We start from the raw sequence: 22,562 nt of genomic DNA on the forward strand, positions 1-22,562 counted from the left end.
CCGCCTCACGACACTACTGCGCATGCTCTGGCTCCAAACGAACCTCTACTGCGCATGCTCTGGCTCCAAATGACGTAACTTCCCCCAAGATGGTAGCGGCCATATTGAGCTGTTTTGGCTTCACTTTTCTATAGTGGAAAGAAGCGGAAACGCGTTGTCCATCTTTTTTTACAGTCTATGGTGCAAATGCTAAACTAGCTGGGAACTCATTTCTGATAATACTCCGCCTGCTTCGGCCATTACGGCAGCAAACTTCCTTGACTATTACGCAGGAATAGAAGTGTACTTCCTTCCTAATCTTATCAGCCTAGAAACTCGCAGCTTTGCATTTCCACCGGTCTTAGTACACGATATAACTACAGAAGAGTCAAGTTTTAAATACAACAAATATGGAAACTCGTTGGACATTTTTGAACGCGATGCTACTGGTCTAATAGGATTCAATGATCTATGCTAAGCTATGCTAAAAGTGATATCGCCAGAACAGGAGAACGACTGAATGGATTTCAAAACGGTAAAACTCAACTTATTAACTCGGGGGAAGTTGGAGAATGAGCCTATTTCCAAAAAAAGTGGAGTGTTCCTTTAACAGACAGTTTTAAACCATCTAGCATTACGAAGCTAAGTTTTATACTGACCCTCGTTTATAAAGCAGTATGGTGAGAAATGATTTGCGTAAACATGAACCCATTTAGATAGATCAGCATTCACATTCTCACTCGGGGTTGGTCTATGCTAAAACACTGCTGTCTATCAACTATCGCAGGAGCGGCCTCTGTCGGTGTTACGCCACAACTACAGGCATCTGAGAACTACTGGGTGGATCTTTGTCATTCTGGGTGGTTGTGTACACACACTCCCAACACACATTTCAGTTCAAACAGCTTGTAAAAGTGCATGTGGCACCGGATGACCCCTTTAAACACTCGTTTTTTTAGGTCGACAGCTTATAAAAATATAGTTCTGTGTTTTTTTTTTTGTTTGTTTGTTTGTTTACTGTACACCTTGTCACATAGCAGCTTTTAGACATTTTTTCAGATTTTTGTTATAAGTCAAAAATGACAATGAGGCAGCTTATACAAAGGAGAGCATTGGTTTGTTTTTTTACCTTAGTGGGCGTGGTTTTCATGACGCGTGTCGCTCTGTCTCTATGTCACATGATTGACACTACCACTTTACAGTGAAGCCCCGCCCATTTCTGCCGACCAGTTTGTTTATAATTTCTCTTCTAGTTTAGGGTATTTTAAGTCAGGAACTTCATCACGGTGGCGAAACTTTCAGCGAATGTTTGAAGAGTTTGTGCTGCAGGAGCCGGAGACTTTATTAAATCCGAGTAGCGGAAGAAAATACATCGAATTAATATGGGAAGTTTACTGATTAGGTTTTAGACTCAGTCTTTAATCTGTCATATAAAGTGAGCATGTGAGTTTGACATGTTATACAGTACAGTACAGAGTAACCGGCGTCTCTTTAACATGGCATTTGGGATTCCACATGAATGAATGAATCTTTCAGTCACGGAGAAGTTCTGAACGCGGTTGACTTGAGTGAAAATGGACGAGGAATCAAAGCGAGTGGACGGAGAGGTGAATGACAATAAACATTTCTCAAAAACAGACGCTGATGCTGAGTTGACTTTTGAACACCACAACACACCGCCGGAAACGCGTTTATATAAAAAGCGATGGATCATAGTGTTATTATTCAGCTCGTATTCGCTATGCAACTCATATCAATGGATTCAATACGGAATCATCAACAATATCTTCATGCGCTTCTACGGTGTGGACTCGTTCACCATCGACTGGATGTCTATGATTTACATGTTGACGTACATTCCGCTAATTTTCCCCGTCTCGTGGCTCCTGGATAAAAAAGGGCTGAGGGTCATCGCGCTCGTGGCCGCGGCTATGAATTGCACGGGCACGTGGATCAAGGTGGCCAGTGCGAGACCGGACCTTTTCCCGGTCACATTTTTGGGCCAGTTCACGTGCTCAGTGGCTCAGGTGTTCATTCTCGGGATGCCCTCTCGCATAGCATCGGTGTGGTTCGGATCAGAAGAAGTGTCCACTGCCTGCTCTATTGGGGTCTTCGGAAATCAGGTTGGTTTTAGTAAAATAATAATACCATTGTTTTCTTAACTGTACAATGAAAATTAAAGTTGAAGTGTGCAATTTGTGTATCACTAATAGCATTAAACATAATTGCAAAAATAATAATGATTGTTTTCACACAGGTATCCTGAGCACACCCCAACCCCATTTGCTATTGGTTGGCAAACAGATAACCCCGCCCCCAAACGCTCTTCATTCGTTGAGCCAGTCTAAAGTTGCTGCTTGTTATAATTTACAATCCTGTAAAAAAAAAAAAAAAGATTTATAAATAATATATTATATATTAAAGGGATAGTTCACCCAAAAATGTAAATTTGATGTTTATCTGCTTACTTCCAGGGCTTTCAAGATGTAGGTGACTTTGTTTCTTCAAGAGAACACAAACAAAGATTTTTAACTCAAACCGTTGCAGTCTGTTAGTCATATAATGGTAGTTAATGGGCACCAAACCTTTGAAAGCAAAAAAAAAAAAAAAAACATGCACAGACAAATCCAAATTAAACCCTGTGGCGCGTGACGATACATTGATGTCTTAAGACAAAAAATGATCGGTTCACTTTTGGGTGAACTATCCCTTTAAGTGTTATACAGTTGTTCTTACTTATTTTTAAATATTAGTATGAAAATTATTGGCACATCTTAATTTGTTCGTGATAATGTTTGTATGCAGATTTAATGCACAAATTTATGCAGACATACATGAGACTACTGGTCTCATTAAGTACATTTTCTCTAATTTATTTAATGATGTATTGTATTTAGTCATATATGGGCTATTATACAAAATTGGTGCAAACTGCTGTCCCACAACCAAAAAACACATTTAAAGCATTTACGTTTTCAAATCTTAGATGTTCACTAATCATTTAGTGGGTACTTTCAATTGGGAGGTGGCTGTTCCAAACCCTAACCCCTGAATTTCAGCTTATGAAAAGATATCGAAAAAATTTTTGCGTTTTATTCCATTCCATCGTTTTATTCCATTGTTGTTTTTAAAAATCTAATTTTGATTAAAAAAAATGGTGTGTGTGTAACCTAACTTTAAAGGGATAGTTCACCCAAAAATGAAAATTTGATGTTTATCTGCTTACCCCCAGTGCATCCAAGATATAAGTGACTTTGTTTCTTCAGTAGAACACAAATGAAGATTTTTAACTCAAACCGGTGCCGTCTGTTCGTCATATAATGGCAGTGAATGTGTCTTGGGACATCAATGTATCATCACAAGCCACAGGGTTTAATTTGGATTTGTCTGTGCATGTTTTTTTTTAGTTACTTTCAAAGGTTTGGTGCCCATTCACTGCCATTATATGACTACCAGACTGCAACAGTTTGATTCAAAAATCTTTGTTTTTTTGTTCTACTGAAGAAACAAAGTCAATGTATTGTATAATACCTTGGGTATTATACAAGTTGCAATGCATACAAAGTTCAAAAACCCTCATTTTAGGCCAACCAAAATGGAGGACAAGTGCAGGATGAAACATTGTTGTTGTACTTAAGTGTTTTAATGTGCAACCACATAGTTACGTATCAAGTTGAACAGGCCTTTAGTTCCCAAATTTATAGTCACGGTACAGTGATTCACAACAGAGAAAAGTAGGGAGTGGATTCAAACAAAGTGCAGTTTTAAAAGCACAGCTATGTTTGAATTCAAACCTAACTGGTAATGTCACATTCATTTAGTTAATGTAACCTCAAAAATATTTGTTTTTCCTCAGTTGGGGATCGCCATAGGCTTCCTCGTTCCACCAATACTGGTTCCAAATGTTGAAGATCTGGACGAGTTAGCAGCTCACATCAGAGTCATGTTCTACATCACGGCGGGTGTGGCCACATTCCTGTTTGTATTGGTAGTCATTGGTGAGTTAAATGTCAGTTATACAATTTTGTTCAATAGTTCATTCCAAAAGATGCAACATAATTAAGATGCCTTATATGAAATCCAAATTATTGCACATCTTTCACAGATATTACAGAGATCTTGTTATCTTGGCAACATGCTTAAAGGTTGTATCAGCGATTTCTAGCCTAAAACATAAAGTGTCAATTTCAGCTGACCTTTCTTCACGATCCGCTCGCTGCCTGCCCCATAAATTGTCTGTGAAAAAAATGCGTCTCTCTGGTCAGCCTAGGGTCCGAGATATGCCAAAAAAACAATCGGCACTACCAACCTTTCCACAGATAAACAAACAGTGTTCCAACCAATCAGCGTCAGGGGATTGGTGTTGTGGACTTTCCTACTGGTGCAGGGATGTGAGGGAGGCGGAGCGAAAGTCCATAACACCAAACCCCTGACGCTGATTGGAGCGGATCGTGAAGAAAGGTCAGCTGAAATTGACACTTTATGTTTCAGGCTAGAAATCGCTGATACAACCTTTAAATCAAAATGATTTTGAGATTATGTGTGGACCAGAAGTTGCTGACTATGTAGAACGTTTCAGTCATTTAAGATGTTCAGTGAAGATTGGGATGCTATTTTAGAAGGCAGTGAAGTGAGATCGCTCACCAGGTTTTTTTTCACGAACGTACATAGACAAATTTTGTATTTATAGTTTACACACACCAAACTAACATATAAATGATTTTCGTTGGCACATAACACCTGCTATTTTGTTAGTCTGACTTATAAATGGAGTCAGTTAGTGCTGATGATTATCTGACCTTTAGCCCAACTGACAGAAGGGGAAATTATTATTTTTTTCTTTCGGTTTCAACCCATTTGATTTGCTTCCTTTTTTATTCTGCACATGCTCTCTGTTTCAGCATTTTAAATGCTGAGATGCCCATTTTTATTTTGACAAGGCTACAAAATGCCCAGTCATATTCAGAGCGACACTCACATGCGTTCAGTTCTGTTCTCACAAGCAAAAAAGCTTGTCTAGACAATTGAAAGAAGAAAATCACAAGACAATTTAAAGTCTTAAAGGGACAGGGACAATTTTTTTAAACGTGACATTTTCTTCCATTGAACACAAAAGGACATTTTTTTAAAATTAATATTTAAAGCAACACTCACATGCATTCTGTTCTGTTCTCACAAGCAAAAAAGCTTGTCTAGACAATTGAAAGAAGAAAAGCACAAGACAATTTAAAGTCTTAAAGGGACAGGGACAATTTTTTTAAACGTGACATTTTCTTCCATTGAACACAAAAGGACATTTTTTTCAAATTAATATTTAAAGCCAACACTCACTTGCATTCAGTTCTGTTCTCACAAGCAAAAAAGCTTGTCTAGACAATTGAAAGAAGAAAATCACAAGACAATTTAAAGTCTTAAAGGGACAGGGACAATTTTTTTAAACGTGACATTTTCTTCCATTGAACACAAAAGGACATTTTTTTTAAATTAATATTTAAAGCAACACTCACTTGCATTCAGTTCTGTTCTCACAAGCAAAAAAGCTTGTCTAGACAATTGAAAGAAGAAAAGCACAAGACAATTTAAAGTCTTAAAGGGACAGGGACTATTTTTCTAAATGTGTATGACATTTTCTTCCATTGAACACAAAAGGATTTTTAGAAAACATGATCTGTTAAGCACTAAAATGTTCAATAAAAGCAACGTGACAGTTGTGTATTGCATTTACAGTCTGTCAGTCACTTACTTTTATGTCATATTTTTACAACTTGGGTTTTCTGCTAAACACTACCTTTTTTGTTCAATGCAATAAACAAATAAAAATCATGCTGGTGAGTTAAATGATGACAGTTATTATTTTTGGGTGAACTGTTCTACTAATTTCCATCGAGATGACCAGTTTAGCTGCTCTGTTATGTAATTTTTAGTTAAGATCAAGCACAGCAGATTCCAGTGTTTCTGTCTAATAGTTCCCCAATGCTGCAGAGTTTTTAATATCTAGTGTGTGTTTGATAGAGCAAATATCATTGAGTTCAGTCACCTGCAGTCTTGGGGACAGCAGGGTAAATTTGTACTCAAACACAAACATCCACAGATGTCAAAACATTCAATTTAAGCAGATTTCCATCCAAATGGACCACTTGGATTGAACACACAGGCCCGATTGGCCATCTTGACACTGGGATTGCTTTAATGAAATATACATGTGATGTTGTCTTGCATTTTGCCCAAAAGTGTGCATCGTAGACAGCATTACTTTGATGCCTATATTATGGAATAACTTTCTTTTATCAATGTTGTTTTAGTTTTCATTAGAATTTTTGTTTTAACATTAAATCATTTAATCTTTTTATTTAATTATTTAATCATACTTATGCATGTGTGACCCTGGACCACAAAACCTGTCTTAAATAGCACAGGTATATTTGTAGCAATAGCCATACATTGTATGGCTCAAAATTATACATTTTTCTTTAATGCCAAAAATCATTAGGATATAAAGTAAAGATCATGTTCCATGAATATATTTTGTAAATTTCCTGCCATAAATATATCAAAACCTAATTTTCCATTAGTAATATGCATTGCTAAGAACTTCGTTTGGACATCATTTTCTCAGTATTTAGATTTTTTCCACTCTTATATTCCAGATTTTCACATTGTCGTATCTCGGCCAAATATTGTCCTATCCCAACAAACCACACATCTATGGAAAGCTTATTTATCTATCAGCTTTCAGATGAGATAATCTTGATTGACCCTTGAAAATTGACTCTTATGACTGGTTTTGTGGTCCAGGGTCACGTATATATTCAAGTTTTTCAATTGTACTTCAACTTAAACTTATTTCAGTTAGTTGCCAAAGCAACATTTCTTGTTTTTGTAAGTATGCATTTTTAATATTTAGTTTTTTGTACTCTCAATATTTTTATTATTAGAATTTTTAGCAAACATTCTCTTGTAAATGCACTTTTTCATTTTTAATTTTTTAAATTTTATTTAATCGATATTTAAATTCAAAAAAGTCAACTCACCATTGTTTTACACAGAGCTGTCCAGTTGCACCATAAAGCTGATCTATGTGATCTATGACTAGACTAAAACACTCCTTAAATACACAAAGCATTAGACTTTATAGACATATTGCTTCTTCAGTAAAGAAAACGCTGGCCTAATTCAAACAACCGGTTCTTTATTTACCCTTGCATCACAAACAAGCAGAGAACTGCAAACTGTTGCGCTAATTCATTCTATGGTTTGAGGGTCCAATGGGGTTTTGCTGTCATTCAAAAGCTCTTTTTCGTACTTTGCATTGGCTCTCTGTGATGTATCTGACTTGTGATTGGACGCATTTGTGTTTTTATATTCTCGCTAGTGTTTCAGGAGCGACCGGAGATCCCTCCCACCCTCTCTCAGGCCGCGGCTCGGCAGATCTCTCCGGAAAGCTACTCGTATACGGCCTCCATCCTCAGGCTGCTCCGCAACAAAGCCTTCATCCTCCTCGTCATCACTTACGGTGAATGTCTTACTCTGTGCACAACAGATGCATTCAGAACCTCAAACTGGGGTTCATTATGCTTGCTGCCATTTAAACACACAGTCATAGTTTGTTACTGAGCACATTAACATGAATAGTCCTATAGTCAGTGGTGTTTGCAAATGTAAGCATGAATGTTACTGCTCATACTTTGGGTTTGTGATTCGAACAAGCTCCTAACCCTAAATTATTAAACTTTGGCACATAACTTGTCCTTCAGATCACATATGTGCTGCTTCTAGAGTCATAGTCACATTGTGCATTGTATAAAAATGGCCAAAAACATACATATACACACACACACACACACACACACACATAAAACACAATCAAGGGACTTGATCCATACACTACCAGTCAAAAGTTTTTGAACAGTAACATTTTTATTACTTTAAAAGAAGCCTTATCTGCTTACTAAGCCTGCATTTATTTAATCCAAAGTACAGCAAAAACTATAAAATATTTTTATAGTCTCAAATAACTAATTGTAATTTTTTTTCCTGTGATCAAAGCTGAATTTTCAGCAGAATTACTTGTCTTCAGTGTCACATGATCCTTCAGAAATCATTCTAAAAATGCTGATTTGCTGTTCAAGAAACATTATTATTATTAATCAATATTTGAAACAGTTGAGTACATTTTTTTTCAGGATTCTTTGATGAATAGAAAGATTCAAAGATCAGCATTTATCTAATATTTATCTAATTAAAAGCTTTTATACACTATACCATTCAAAAGCTTGGAGTCAATATAATGTTTTATTTTTTTGAAAAATAAATTATAGAAATGAATACTTTTATTTAGCAAGGATGCTTTTAATTAGGGTTGTCATTATCGATTATTTTATTAATCGAGTAATCTGTCAATTATTCTAACGATTAATCGAGTAATCGGATAATTATAATTATATATTTTTTTGTAATAATAAAATATACCCAAGTTAACAATAGCCTTTAAAATGACTTAAGTACATATGTGACCCTGGACCACAAAACCAGTCTTAAGTCGCTGGGGTATATTTGTAGCAATAGCCAAAAATACATTGCATGGGTCAATTTTTGATTTTTCTTTTATGCCAAAAATCATTAAGAAATTAAGTAAAGTTCATGTTCCATACAGATTTTTTGTAAAATTCCTACTGTAAACATATCAAAATGTAATTTTTGATTTGTAACATGCATTGTTAAGAACCTAATTTGGACAACTTTAAAGGTGATTTTCTCAGTCTTTTTGATTTTTTTGCATCCTCAGATTTCTGATTTCAAATAGATGTATCTCAGCCAAATATTGTCCTATCCTAACAAACCATACATCAATAGAAAGCTTATTTATTGAGCTTTCATATGATGTATAAATCTCAGTTTTGTCAAATTTAACCTTATGACTGGTTTTGTGGTCCAGGGTCACATATATTATAGCAAAGAGGCAATAATAATTAGTTCAAATAAAGTATCAAAAGCAAGTAGTCATATGGTTTTATTGAACAAAACTGTTCAAATACATAATGTATTATAAACAGTAAAGCTAATGTACATTATGCATGCAAATGCCTGCAGAGGGCGCCATCGGACTGACGATTGTTTTTTTTTTAACTTTATTATTTGTTTAATCCTCGTTTAAAATTGACTCAACAAACATTTAATTCAAATGTCCACTTAATCTTTAATATTTTGCAATTTCTTTATGACAGAAATGCTGCAGGCAATGTAATTTGTTGAATATGTGGACATCAAAACGTGTAAACTCAGGGCGAGGGTTTAAACTTTTATTTTGAAATTGCGATGAACAGTTAGCATATAGAGATATACTGATGTATTCTCCTGCATTTGCATAGGGTTATAAATGATATACCTTACAAATCTGAGGAAATAGCAGAGATGTAACATGCAGAGATAAAGTTTGAGATGCTCCACACATGTAAATGACAACAGTTCTTGTTTAGCAACATTTACTTTTTTTTTTAAATATATTTTATATACAAATATACAAAATATACAAAAACTGCTTTTTTTATGTAAAATTCACATTATAAAAGACCCACATTTCTAACTTTAATTCATGGGGATAACATGGATAATTTCACATGGTTTAGTGTAAGATTTTTGCCCATCTTTTGGAAAATCCAGTTTTAAAAGTAAAAAAAAATAACTTTTACCAGTAGGTGGCTGCAGAGCTCCACTATTTGCTATTTGCTATTTGACCACCTGAAAGATATTTTTCACAAGTTTTTTCAGTTGAATTCATATCTACAGTACAGACCAAAAGTTTGGACACACCTTCTATATATATATATATATATATATATATTTAATTGAATCGTAGTGTTTGTGAATTTTTAATAGCATTATGCTTAATTATCATTTTAAATGGGTTTAATATGTGGAATGCGGCACTTCCGGTATTTTGCCGATTACTTGACACAGGCAAAATGCAATCGAGGAGTTTTAAAAATCGATGATAAAGACATTTATAATGTTACAAAAGATTTCTATGTCCGATAAATGCTGTTTTTCTGAACTTTCTATTCATCAAAGAAACCTGAAAAAATTCTACTCAGCTGTTTTCAACATGATAATAATACTAAATAATAAATGCTTTTTGAGCAGCAAATCAGAATATTAGAATGATTTCTGAAGGATCATGTGACTGGAGTAATGATGCTAAAAATGTAGCTTTGAAATCAAAGGAACAAATTACATTTTAAAATAGATTTTACTGTTTGTGCTGCACTTTGGATCAAATAAATGCAGGCTTGGTGGGCAGAAAAGACGTCTTTAAAAACATAAATCTTACTGTTAAAAAACCAGGAAGCCAATTTGCATAGCAGCTTCAGCCATGTTAATAATATTATTTATATATAAATATATTTATTCATATATTATCATTATAAGCTTGGGTTCAGTAAGAGTTCATTTAATTTCTTTTAAATAAATTAATACTTTTATTCATCACGGATGCATTAAATTGACGAATACTTTAAATAAATCCCATTCTGAACTTTCAATTTATCAAATCAGAAAAAAAAGTCAAGCTTTTTGCGAAAATATGAAGCAGCTGTTTTCAACATTGATAATAATAATAAATGATTCTTAAGCAGAAATCAGCATATTAGATGATTTCTAAAGCATCATGTGATGCTGAAGACTGGAGTAATGATGGTGAAAATTCAGCTTTGCATTACTGGAATAAATTACATTTGAAAATATATTCTAATAGAAAACAGGTATTTTATTCACAATACTGCTGTTTTTACTGTATTTTTGATCAAATAAATGCAGCCTTGGAGAGCAAAAGAGACTTCTTTCAAAGGCATTAACAATGTTAGTGTATATATTTATTTACAGATTAGATATGCCTAGCTAGTGATGAGCTGTCTACATACACAAACACACACATTTGTGCAACACTTGCATGAAGGAAGTCTGTAGCTGCATTTAACCTGGCTGAACATTGACAGAAATAAACCTGCAGGAATGCAGATCCCTTCAGAAATGTGAAGACATTTACTGCTTACTACTGGAGATGCACACCAGATCAGCTGTCTGCTAGGACACTTTTGTTAGCAGGCTTTTTAATTTTAGCATGTTTCTGTTTTTGATTTCATTTGTCTTTCTTCATCAGGGCTGAATGTTGGCTGTTTCTATGGTGTCAGTACGCTGCTTAACCGAATGATCATTGAACACTATCCTGTAAGTCTCACCCACCCACTTCTTATCCAGCCAATCACAAGAGCCCTTTTCGGCACTTATTTTACATAATGCATCAGTGAAAGCACTTCTTCTACTATACATTTTTTTATTCATTTATCCAGAAAAACTGATCTTGGTCTGCAGCTAAAACAGAGAATGCATGTAAAACTTTGCTCTTCTTTGAACAGGGAGAAGAGGTGAATGCCGGCAGGATCGGCCTCACCATCGTGATCTCTGGCATGGTGGGATCCCTCATTTGTGGGATCTGGTTAGACCGAACTAAGACGTACAAGTAAGAGGATAGACTTTAATCTTGAAATGTCCTCCAGACAGTGACAGTGCTTGATAAACATTTGTTTTCATTACTCCTTGAAGATAAGTGTGTTATTGAGTCCTTCCCCAGTGAGTCTGTTCATATGCTTTGGTTTAGTGTGTTTGTCCAGGTGTTTGAATCTCTGACCCATGAACTTAGACCTTAGTGACCCCGTAAACCTTTTGTTTAAGTGTATTTGACCCGTCACAGCACGCCTTCCCCTCCTGGACATTGTGATGTTTCTTTTGTTCAGCAGAATGAAGGACAAAGTGGTTTCAAGTGTAAAAACTCACCTTTACACTCTCCACACACACTTTTTCTACTTTTCAAATATTTTTTATGTATACACTATATTGTTCAAACGTTTGTAGTCAGTAAGATTTTTTTTAAGTCTCTAAATGCTCACCAAGGCTGCAGTTATTTAATTTAAAAAACAGTAAAACCTGTAATATTGTGAAATATTATTGCAAATAAAAATAGCTGTGTTCTATTTGAATATATTTTAAAGTATAATTTATTCCTGTGATGCAAAGCTGAATTTTTAGCATCATTACTCCAGTCTTTAGTGTCACTCGATCCTTCAGAAATCATTCTAATATGCTGATTGGCTGCTCGAGAAACATTTCTTATTATTATCAATGTTGAAAACAGTTGTGCTGTCTAATATTTTTGCAAAAATTGTAATACATTTTATTTTTCAGAATTCTATGATGAATAGAAAGTTCAGAAATAGAAATCTTTTAAAGCATTATAAATGTCTCTCTTAAAATATATAATGCATCCTTGCTGAATAAAAGTATATTTTAGAGTCCCCAAACTAGTAGGTAGTGTAGAATTTATTGTTTTTAGCCTTATCCTAAACCCAAATGTTCAATATCGCAAAAATGTGATGTGAAAATACATGATAAAAATAATTTTTAGAACCAATAATCTAAACAAAAAGTAAAGCAATCATGAATCATTTAAATTTTTATGATTTGAAAATGATTGATATACTGTATTGTTACACGATTACGATTGTCCAACAGTTGTGCCGTCATTACCACTGAAACCAACCATTTTTCCAAAGAGGTTTTGACGAAACACCCAGATATACATGTTAGATTCAGACTTTTTACTAAAATGTTATTTCACTGGATGTACACTGCTGTTCAAAAGTTTGGGATTTTTAATGTTTTTTTTTTATGATATTCCCTCATTAAGGCTGCATTAGCTTGATCAAAAATACAGAAAAAAATAGTAATTATTTAAATATTATTACAGTTCCAAATAATAGCTTTCTATTTTAATATATTTTAAAATATAATTTATTTCTGTGATGCAAAGCTGAATTTTCAGCATCATTACTCCAGTGTCACAAGATCCTTCAGAAATCATTCTAATATCTAATAATATTCCAACAAAATATTAAGCATCACAACTGTTTTCAGCATTGATAATACATCAGCATATTAAAATGATTTCTGAAGGATCATGTGACACTGAAGACTGGAGTAATGATGCTGAAAATTCAGCTTTGCATTACAGGAATAAATTACATTTTTAAATATTTTCACATAAAAAACATTGGAAAACTGGATTTTTTTTTTTTTTTTTTTTGATCAAATAAATGCATGAACATAAGAAACTTATTAAAAACTTCTTACAGATCCCAAACTTTGAAACAGCAGCTGCTATAAATGATATAATCAAACTCATTTGCCATTCATACTAGGATTTACGTGTTGGATGATCCTGATAAAAGATTTATCCTGTCCTATGTTTCTGTTATGTAATTTCTCCACAGACAAACAACACTCGCCGTGTATGTGATGTCGCTTGTGGGTTTGGTGATTTATGCTTTTACCTTGGATCTGGGTCACCTGTGGGTTGTCTTCATCACAGCAGGAGCTCTCGGGTACTAGAAAATGTCAAATTGAAAACATCTTTTATTTTCCTTTCTTTGTTGTTGTTATAGTTTGTTTCTGTTTTGTTTTGTCATTTTAGTTTTACAATAAAAACTTCGCCAATTTTGTCTCTCTCTCTCTCACTATATATAAATTTAGATATAAATATTAAATATAGATGTTTTGTTTGTGTGCTATTTATGCAGGTTCTTCATGACGGGTTACCTTCCACTCGGTTTTGAGTTTGCAGTCGAATTGACTTACCCAGAGTCTGAGGGAACATCTTCAGGACTTCTAAACTGTTCTGCACAGGTTTGTGTGATATTTAATAATACTTACAGTCAAGCCCGAAATTATTCATACCCCTGGCAAATTCTGACTTCAACCAGCAAGTTTTTTTTAGATTAGAAATGACACAGACGTCTCCCAGAAGATAATAAGATGATGTACAAGAGGCATCATTGTGGAAAAAATGATTACTCATCTTTTATTTACATTTGAACAAAAAGTGGCATGTCCAAAATTATTCATACCCTTCTCAATAATCAATACAAAAGCCTTTATTGGCTATTACAGCAATCAAACGCTTCCTATAATTGCTGACCAGCTTTTTGCATGTCTCCACTGGTATTTTTGCCCATTCATCTTTAGTGATGAGCTCCAACTCTTTCAGGTTGGAGGGTCTCCTTGCCATCACCCTGATCTTTAGCTCCTCCACAGATTCTCAATTGGATTTAAGTCAGGACTCTGTCTGGGCCACTGCAAAACGTTAATGTTTTTGTCTTCTGACCATTTCTTCACCACTTTTGCTGTGTTTTGGGTTGTTGTCATGCTGAAATGTCCACTGGTGCCCAAGGCCAAGTTTCTCTGCAGACTGCCTGATGTTGTTGTTGAGAATATTTTAGATGTATTGCTCCTTTTTCATGGTGCCGTTTACTGTGATTATGTTTCCTGGTCCACCGGCTGAAAAACATCCCCTAAACATTAGTTTCCCACCACCATGTTTGACAGTGGGGATGGTGTTCTTAGGGTTGAAGTCTTCTTCGTTTTTACACCAAATGAAGGCTACATCATTGTGGCCAAACAATTCAATTTTTTTGTTTCATCTGACCATAAAACAGAAGACTAGTCTTATTCCTTGTCCAGATAAGCTTTTGCAAAGGCCAAGTGGGCTTTTGTGTGCCTTATCTGGAGAAGTGGTGTCCTCCTTGGTCTGCGTCTGTGGAACCCAGTGGTGTGCAGTGTCTGTTGGACTGTCTGCCTTGAGATGTTGCCACCAGCAGAGCCCAGATTCATCAGGATGGCCTTGGTGGTGATCCTTGGATTCTTTTTTACCTCTCTCACTATCCTCCTGGCCAGCACAGGTGTCACTTTTGGCTTGCGACCACATCCTCTGAGATTTTTCACAGTGTGGAACGTCTTGTATTTTTTTAGTAATACTTTGCACTGTAGCCACTGGAACTTCAAAACATTTAAATATGGTCTTATAGTCTTTTCCTGACTTGTGAGCAGCCACAATGCGCAGCCGCAGGTCCTCAGTGAGCTCCTTTGTCGTAGCCATGACTGTCCACAAACCAACAGCAGAGAGCTTCTGTTTTTCACCTGTTGAATTTATTAAAACTCTTAAGTTCTCAATGAATCAGGGTAATTAGGATGCTTTAGAACAGCTTGGACTATTTGGAATGGTACAGAACTTTGGATTTTCCCATAGACTGTGACAGTTTGCAAAGGGTATGAATAATTTTGGACATGCCACTTTTTGATCAAATGTAAATAAAAGCTATATTTTTTTCCACAATGAACAATGATACTTGTACATCGTCTTATTATCTTTTGGGAGAAACCTGTCATTTCTGGTCAAAAAAAAAACTTGCTGGTTGAATGAAAGTAACTTTAAGTCAGAATTTGCCAGGGGTAATTTTGGGCTTGACTGTATGTTATTTTTTAAAGTTGTGTATTATGTTGTATTGAGCTTTATATGATTTTATATGGAGTTACCAGCTAATTTTAACGATTGTGATTTCTTACTGCAGGTATTTGGGATCATATTCACAATCTGTCAGGGGAAAATCATGGACTCGTTCAATACTCTTGCTGGAAATCTCTTCCTGTGTGCCTTCCTGCTGATAGGAACCTTCATTACAGGTGCAGATCACTCAATACTCCTTTACCTGACTAGTTGTTTCTCTTTATTTTACTTATTGTGAAACAGTTTTTTAATTATTTACTCTGGTCCTACTCTTGCTGTAGTTACGTTTGAATGTTTCCCGTGATGATAATACTTGGAAAGCATTGTATATTCAAATTTATCTGACATTATGAAAGCTCATGTTTCAGTTAATGTTTGAGCTATTAAACAGAAAAAAACACAGGGTTTTGTAAATATTAAAAAAGCAACATTGTTTTTGCACAGTTACAGCCAAAATCCTTCAGCCGAATGTGATCTTTGTGTATCTTCATATTAGTTAGTTGTACGTGTAAAAAGTGCTTAAAATGAAGGTTGATTTTAATCAAATGCTTAGCTGTGTTGTCAGGACAAGCATGTTTTTCATAAATACAAGGTCAAGGCAGGTCAGCACGTGGTTTAAATGTTGCAAACTTGTATAATTTGTTAATTACAATAGTAATGTTGGTTGCAGTTGTAAATTGTTGTTATGAATATCTTCCTGGTTAATATTCAATGAATTTTCTAGGCAGTAAAAGTTAATGAGTAATTGTATAATCCTTCAAATAACATTTATGCATTGAAGAACAAAGCTTTATTTCTGTTAAACTTTGTTTCTCTGACAACTTGCATCTCGAAAGTCCAATCAGATTGATCTTCCACTATATTATTATTTTTTATTATTTGTATAATAATAATAATAATAATAGTAATGATTATGATATTTTGTCTAAAGAATATCAAATACATTATATATTCTGATATTTATTTAATTTTTACGAGAAGAATATTTTATTTCACAGTGCATAAAATAGACTTCATATAATAAATAAAAAAATAAATTCCTTTTTTTTTTGGGGAGGGGGGATGAAATATGACCTGGACATTCATCCGTTTTATATTCACAATTCAAATACTTATTATAAAGACTAGAGCTTACAGTTATCTGTCATCTGTTATCAGTCATTTTAGTAGATAGTCTGGTGAATGTTAAAGCTGTAATAATGTACGTCTCATTGCATTTCTCGTCTTTATCTCAGCCTGTATTAAGTCAGATCTGCGCAGACAGTTGGCAAACCAGCAAGCACTGGCAGCTGTAAGTAACCAGACTTATCAACAAAACAGTTATGCAATTACACTTTACAATATGCAATGCAATATATTTGTGATAAAAAGCAGCTAAAGATTTACATGACCTTCCCATTCAGAAATAACTTTATGTTTTGTGTTTTTTGCGAGTGTGTGTCTCTTGTTTGTCAGATGCAGCAGAAATCTTTTTATTCCCCACTAACGTACTGAAGATACTACAAAACATGACAGTCCTGTTGTTTCTATCTCATGTTTCTGTGTTTTAACCTGAACTCCAGTGTTCATTCAAAGGTGCTTTTGGTTTGATAGTTGTTGTTGCAAACATCCACAGCAGGAACATGACCGTGTTCCTGCAGGTTCTCAAGGGTCTCCGGCCTCGAGCAGCTCCTGTGGCGCTTTTGAACTTTTTTGTGTGTTGACATTCCAGCGCTGTGATTGGATAACACACGGGAAATGCTCTGAGATTCGCACCAGCTTTATAAACACATTTCATCCTGTTCTTCACCATCACTCCTGATCAGCTTTACACGCAATGTCGTGTTTTCTTGAACCACGCATCCTATTCATACTCTTTTTACTATTTCCCATTATCCTGCTCTGTTTTTCCACTTCATTGCCTCTTCTGTTATGTCCAATACACTATCATTCAAACATTTGGAGTTGGTATGATTTTTAAAATTTGAAAGAAAATACGCTTTTATCCTCACCAAGGCTGCATTTCTTTGATCAAAAATACAGTAAAAATAGTAATATTGTGAAATATTATTGCAATTCAAAAGGACTGCTTTCTGTTGTAATATATTTTAAAATGTAATTTATTCCTGTGATGCAAAGCTGAATTTTCAGCAGCATTACTCCAGTCTTCAGTGTCACATAATCCCTCAGAAATCATTCTAAAATGCTGATTTGCTGCTCAAGAGCATTTCTGATTATACATTTTTTTTGTGATTTTGATAAATATAGACTTTAAAATAAATAAATGAAAACAGCATTTGTTTGAAAATAGAAACATACCAAGATTCTAAATGTCTTTACTGTTACTTTTTGATTCATTTAAATGCATCCTTGCTGCATAAAAGTATTAAGTTCTTGCTATGACTTTTAGTAACACTCATAGTCTTCTTAATATTATAATTAACAGTAATCATAAATTGTACTATTTTTACATTAATTATATTTATATAGTTCTATATTTTCATAAAATTATATGTGAGCCTGGACCACAAAACCAGTCTTAAGTAGCATGGGTAGATTTATAGCAATGGCCAACAATGCATTGTATGGGTCAAAATTATAGATTTTTATTTTATGCCAAAAATCATTAGGATTTTAAAGGAGTAGTTCACTTTCAGAACAAAAATTTACAGATAATGTACTCACCCCCTTGTCCTCCAAGGGGGTGAGTACATTATCTGTACATTTTTGTTCTGAAAGTGAACTAATCCTTTAAGTAAAGACCATGTTTCATGAAGATATTTTGTAAATTTCCTATCAAAACTTAATTTTTTTAAAAAAATATATATTAGTAAAATGCATTGCTAAGAACTTAACTTAAATTTTTTTTGCACCATCAGATTCCAGATTTTCAAATAGTTGTCTCGGCTAAATATTCTCCCATCCTAACAAACCATACATCAATGGAAAGCTTATTTATTCAGCTTTCAGATGATGTATACATATAAAAAAGCATAAAAGTGTTAAGTTCTTTCAAAAACGTAGAAATTGTACTCTTCCCATTCCTCTTTTCCATGTATCATGTTCTCCCTTTCATTTTTTTCCTCACTTTTTTCCCCACGTTTTTAACTCCTCTGATCATCTCATTCTCTGTTCTACTTTCCTATCTCTCCCAATCCATTCATGTTCACAGATCAGTGTGTGTGTGTGTGTGTGTGTATCTACAGGCAGCATTGGGCAGGTCAGACGTTCAGGATCACAGTGGGACGTCTCTCCTCCCCTCCACACACATGTGATCAATCAATCACTGCTTGATTTAATTGCTGACTGTGGTTCAGGTATGGGTAGCACACGCGATCAGCCCTTTTGATTCACGATCGATGAGACTCATTTTAATTATCGCTCATAAAGTGATTCAGATGTTTTTGATTCTCTCTCAGCGTCCAGTGTTTTTTGACCGCTCTGTCTGAATGCTTCACCTTTGAGCTTTGTGCTTTGTGTTTACATTGTGGTTTGGTTGCTCGGTGTGTACTAACATTTAACCTTCATTTAATCCACTAATATACTTACTGCCTGCAGAGGGTGTGTGCATGAAACTGGTTTGTGGCCAACAGGGGGCGCCGTTTCACTGGGATATCTCTTACTAATTGTGTGTTTTGTGATTGCAGGTCCATGAGGAAGCATCACCAGCACCAGCTTTTGAAGCCAAACTCTAATGCGATCTCAGGACAGATTGTGTCGCATGTCTTATTTTTTATCTTTCGAATACAGCCTTAAATTTTGATTTATTTTTCTCTGCCTTGGAACTTTTGAATCATATTGTATTGTGTGTGTGTGTGTGTGTGTGTGTGTGTGTGTGTGTGTGTGTGTGTGTGTGTGTGTGTGTGTGTGTGTGTGCTTATTTGAATTGTGTCAAGTGTTTATAACAGCAAGGGATTGATCAGGTATTTGTTTGTATTTGTGTTTACTTGATCACTAATCATCTCAAATAGGATATATTCTAATTTTTAACTTGTTCATCAAATGAGGATTTAAATTATTAATGTTAACATTTAAAAATTTTCAATTTTGTATTGAAACCCATAAGAACGTTGAGCGTTTCAGTGTTGGTTGAACTTGAATAGAAACCGAAGCTCAACGCAGTTAAATATGCTGCCCTGGTTTTATATATTCATTATATATAATCATTATATATAAGTTTTTAATATAAGTACTGAATTGATGTTGCTTTATTTTTATACAGTTGTTTTATTTTTTGACCCTACTTAAAGTTCTATAAAGACATTCTGAACAAATTGTAATAAATAAAGTAAATCTAACATCTAAAGCACAGTTATATTATTTTGTTTTTAAAATGTTAAAAACAATTTTGTAAAATATGTTTAGTATCATTACTATCTGCCTATTGTACCTGACAGTGAATAATACAATGCTATAATTTTCAGTATCACCCATATTCTTCTTAATATAGAAGAACAGTATCACAGGTATATTTGTAGCAATAGCCAACAATACATTGTATGGGTCAAAATTATTGTTTTTTCTTTTATGCCAAAAAATATTAGGATATTAAGTAAAGATCATGTTCCATGAAGATATTTTGTACATTTCCTACTGTAAATATATATCAAAACATAATTTTTTGATTAGTAGTATGCATTGCTAAGAACTTCATTTAGACAACTTTTAAAGGCAATTTTCTCAATATTTAGATTTTTTTGCACCCTCAGATTCTAGATTTTCAAATAGTTGTAAGCCAAATATTGTCCTATCCTAACCAGAGCTAACTTATTTATTCAGGTTTTAGATGATGCATAAATCTTATGACTGGTTTTGTGGTCCAGGGTCACAAATAATACAATGCTATGGTTTTCAGTAAGACCCATTTTCTTATTATTATTATTACAATTAACTGTAATCAGTACAGTAAATTGTACTATTTAAAAAAAAATATATGTTTATATAGTTCTATATTTTCATTAAATTGTATATAGCCAAATTACGATTAAATATAAATAAATTATAATACAAATATAGTTATTAATATAATAATGTTATTATACTTTATACAAATATTAATAATATATATTATTACTGTAGCCATCACCCTATTTTTTTTTACTGTAAGAGGTGGCTTACGGGTAAATTGTATGGGTCTTGCTTTCGGTCTCATCCACATCAAGCTATTTTTAGCTGTACAAAACATGTCGTTTTCTTCTTGATATTGCAAATTGGTGTCTTACCATATAATTTAATGTATTATCTTAATTATGAACGCATTGGTTTATAGTGCAAACAGTTTTACTGTTTACTGCACGTTGTTACTCGTCCTTATTTCCCTATAGCAGCTAATGAACCGGAAGTCTCGCCCATATGCTTATTTCCGCGTTATTTTAATATACATAAATATTTAGATTTTATAAATTTTATTATTTTAAAATGTTATATTTTAATAATATATGTATATAACGTCTCAAACTGAACAATAATCACAAATAGCGCTCAAATGAGTATCCATAAATATTTTAATGCAGTGAACATTGCAGAAAAAAGTGTCAGCATTTATATGACAGCATTTATGATATACGTAAAAAAAGACATCTTATTTCACAATTTTATAACAGCATTTAATATTTTTATCAAACTGTATAATCATTTTAAGTAGCAAAATTAAAAAAAGAACCAGCAGTAACGTCCCGTACACATTCCAAACAAAGTAAAAACAGCTGGACAGTTTTACTCCTTCGACGACTTTCTGAGACAAGTGCATTTGAAAGGGCATTTCAGATGAGTGAGGCAGCAGCAGCAGCCTGTTTCTTCCTGCAAATCATCAGATTCTCTGTGATAGTCTGTTGGAGCTCCCTGTTGTTCAGGTGGAGGTATTTATTCACCCGGCTGCGACACGTGTTCGTATATGATCTGTAATCCACATGTTTGGGTGCATCAAACCTTCATCGTTGGCCTGCTGTTCTAAGGCACCTTCAGCTGTTTGATTGTCTGCAAGTGTCATCGTTACCAATACACAAGCATTTGAGGCACACCTGTCAGAAGAACAACAGGACAAGAACACACCACAGCACCGGAACATCACCTCCGTGGAAAATGGTCTGAAATTGTAATAATTGCAAAGGAATGATGTGGATTTTGCGGACTCTGACAGTCTGTGTTATATTCACACCGTCTTCATGGTCTCTTAACACTATACTGACGACATTATGTTATAAACTATCGATAATAATGCACAAGCAAACCATGTAAAATTGTAAACCGCGAAAAGTACAGGCACCTCAGTAGATTGTACCACAGAAAAAGCATGGAACGATATCTATTTTCGATAAATTAAATTATTAATCTCATAGTTATATTCATTTCACTTTACAATATGAGTTTACAAATATATATGGAAAATAAATTACCCCGCTTTATCCCATATCATATACAAACTCTTCAATATTCATTATCAGCGCCAGATCATTAGCCAATCACGTGATGCGATTCGGCCGCCTCACTGGACGCTCCAATAGAAATCTACATCTGAGTTCATTATCGTCCTCAGGGATAGTTCACGTTAAAAATGTAAATTCTGTCACCAATTTTACGCAGATGAAAACGATTCTGTTAGGTATTGACAGTGTTTACGATGACATACACTGTATACAAAGTCCTAAATCAATGTAGTTTGTTGCCCTCACAGCTTCGTTTTCATTCCCGCCAAAATTAAACATGGCACTACCATGATGAAAGCCAATAACTTTGCATGGAAAATAAGGAAAATAACACAGGAATGACCTTCGGGTGAGTAAAATATTACATAATATTCATTTCCCGGCGAACTATCCCTTTAATTAAAGCATATTTACGCTATCCAGAGGAGACTTCCCTCTTAAGACATTTACAGTAATAAAAACCTCTTTATAATTACTATTGATTATATATATACCATCACAACTCTTGTATGGTAATTTGTAGGTATTGATTGCATTTACCGCTTGAGTTGTACTGTGAAAGATGATTTGGTGTATTGCTCTTTGAGCACATTTTGAATGTCACTAATTACTAAAAAGATGCTTTAAACACTGATATCTCAAGTAATACTTCAGTGCCTGAGAAAAATCATGTCTTTATGTAATGCAGTAGAACAGTAGAATTCATTAAGGCAAACTAACATTTCAAATGGGTAAAATTGTTGTAAATTGAATCATTTTAGAGTGTGATCCTTTTAAAATCACAAAAT

At 34.3% G+C, this 22,562-nt stretch overlaps 1 protein-coding gene across 2 annotated transcripts; it reads left to right on the forward strand.

Moving 5' to 3' along the window:
* The first annotated feature begins 1,247 nt into the window (after window positions 1-1,247).
* Window positions 1,248-19,489, forward strand: flvcr2b (FLVCR choline and putative heme transporter 2b). Of its 2 annotated transcripts, XM_073853179.1 has the most exons (11): window positions 1,248-2,102; window positions 3,836-3,977; window positions 7,352-7,492; window positions 11,135-11,202; window positions 11,391-11,494; window positions 13,302-13,412; window positions 13,608-13,713; window positions 15,435-15,546; window positions 16,606-16,661; window positions 18,556-18,666; window positions 18,997-19,489. In XM_073853179.1, the coding sequence occupies exons 1-10, from the start codon at window positions 1,554-1,556 to the stop codon at window positions 18,622-18,624; spliced, it is 1,458 nt and encodes a 485-aa protein (XP_073709280.1). In that variant the 5' UTR covers window positions 1,248-1,553; the 3' UTR covers window positions 18,625-18,666; window positions 18,997-19,489. The 2 variants fall into 2 exon arrangements, with proteins under 2 accessions (XP_073709280.1, XP_073709281.1); XM_073853180.1 differs by lacking the exon at window positions 18,556-18,666.
* The last annotated feature ends 3,073 nt before the right edge of the window (window positions 19,490-22,562 follow it).

This window comes from Garra rufa, chromosome 13, assembly GCF_049309525.1.
Source record: "Garra rufa chromosome 13, GarRuf1.0, whole genome shotgun sequence".
Taxonomy (NCBI): domain Eukaryota; kingdom Metazoa; phylum Chordata; class Actinopteri; order Cypriniformes; family Cyprinidae; genus Garra; species Garra rufa.

Excerpts from the sequence above, each read along its gene's own strand:
- flvcr2b (XM_073853179.1), top strand. The coding sequence starts at position 1,554 with ATGGACGAGGAATCAAAGCGAGTGGACGGAGAGGTGAATGACAATAAA. Across the intron at positions 13,714-15,434 it reads TTCTAAACTGTTCTGCACAG|GTATTTGGGATCATATTCAC; the intron begins GTTTGTGTGATA and ends TTCTTACTGCAG. Across the intron at positions 15,547-16,605 it reads GATAGGAACCTTCATTACAG|CCTGTATTAAGTCAGATCTG; the intron begins GTGCAGATCACT and ends TCTTTATCTCAG.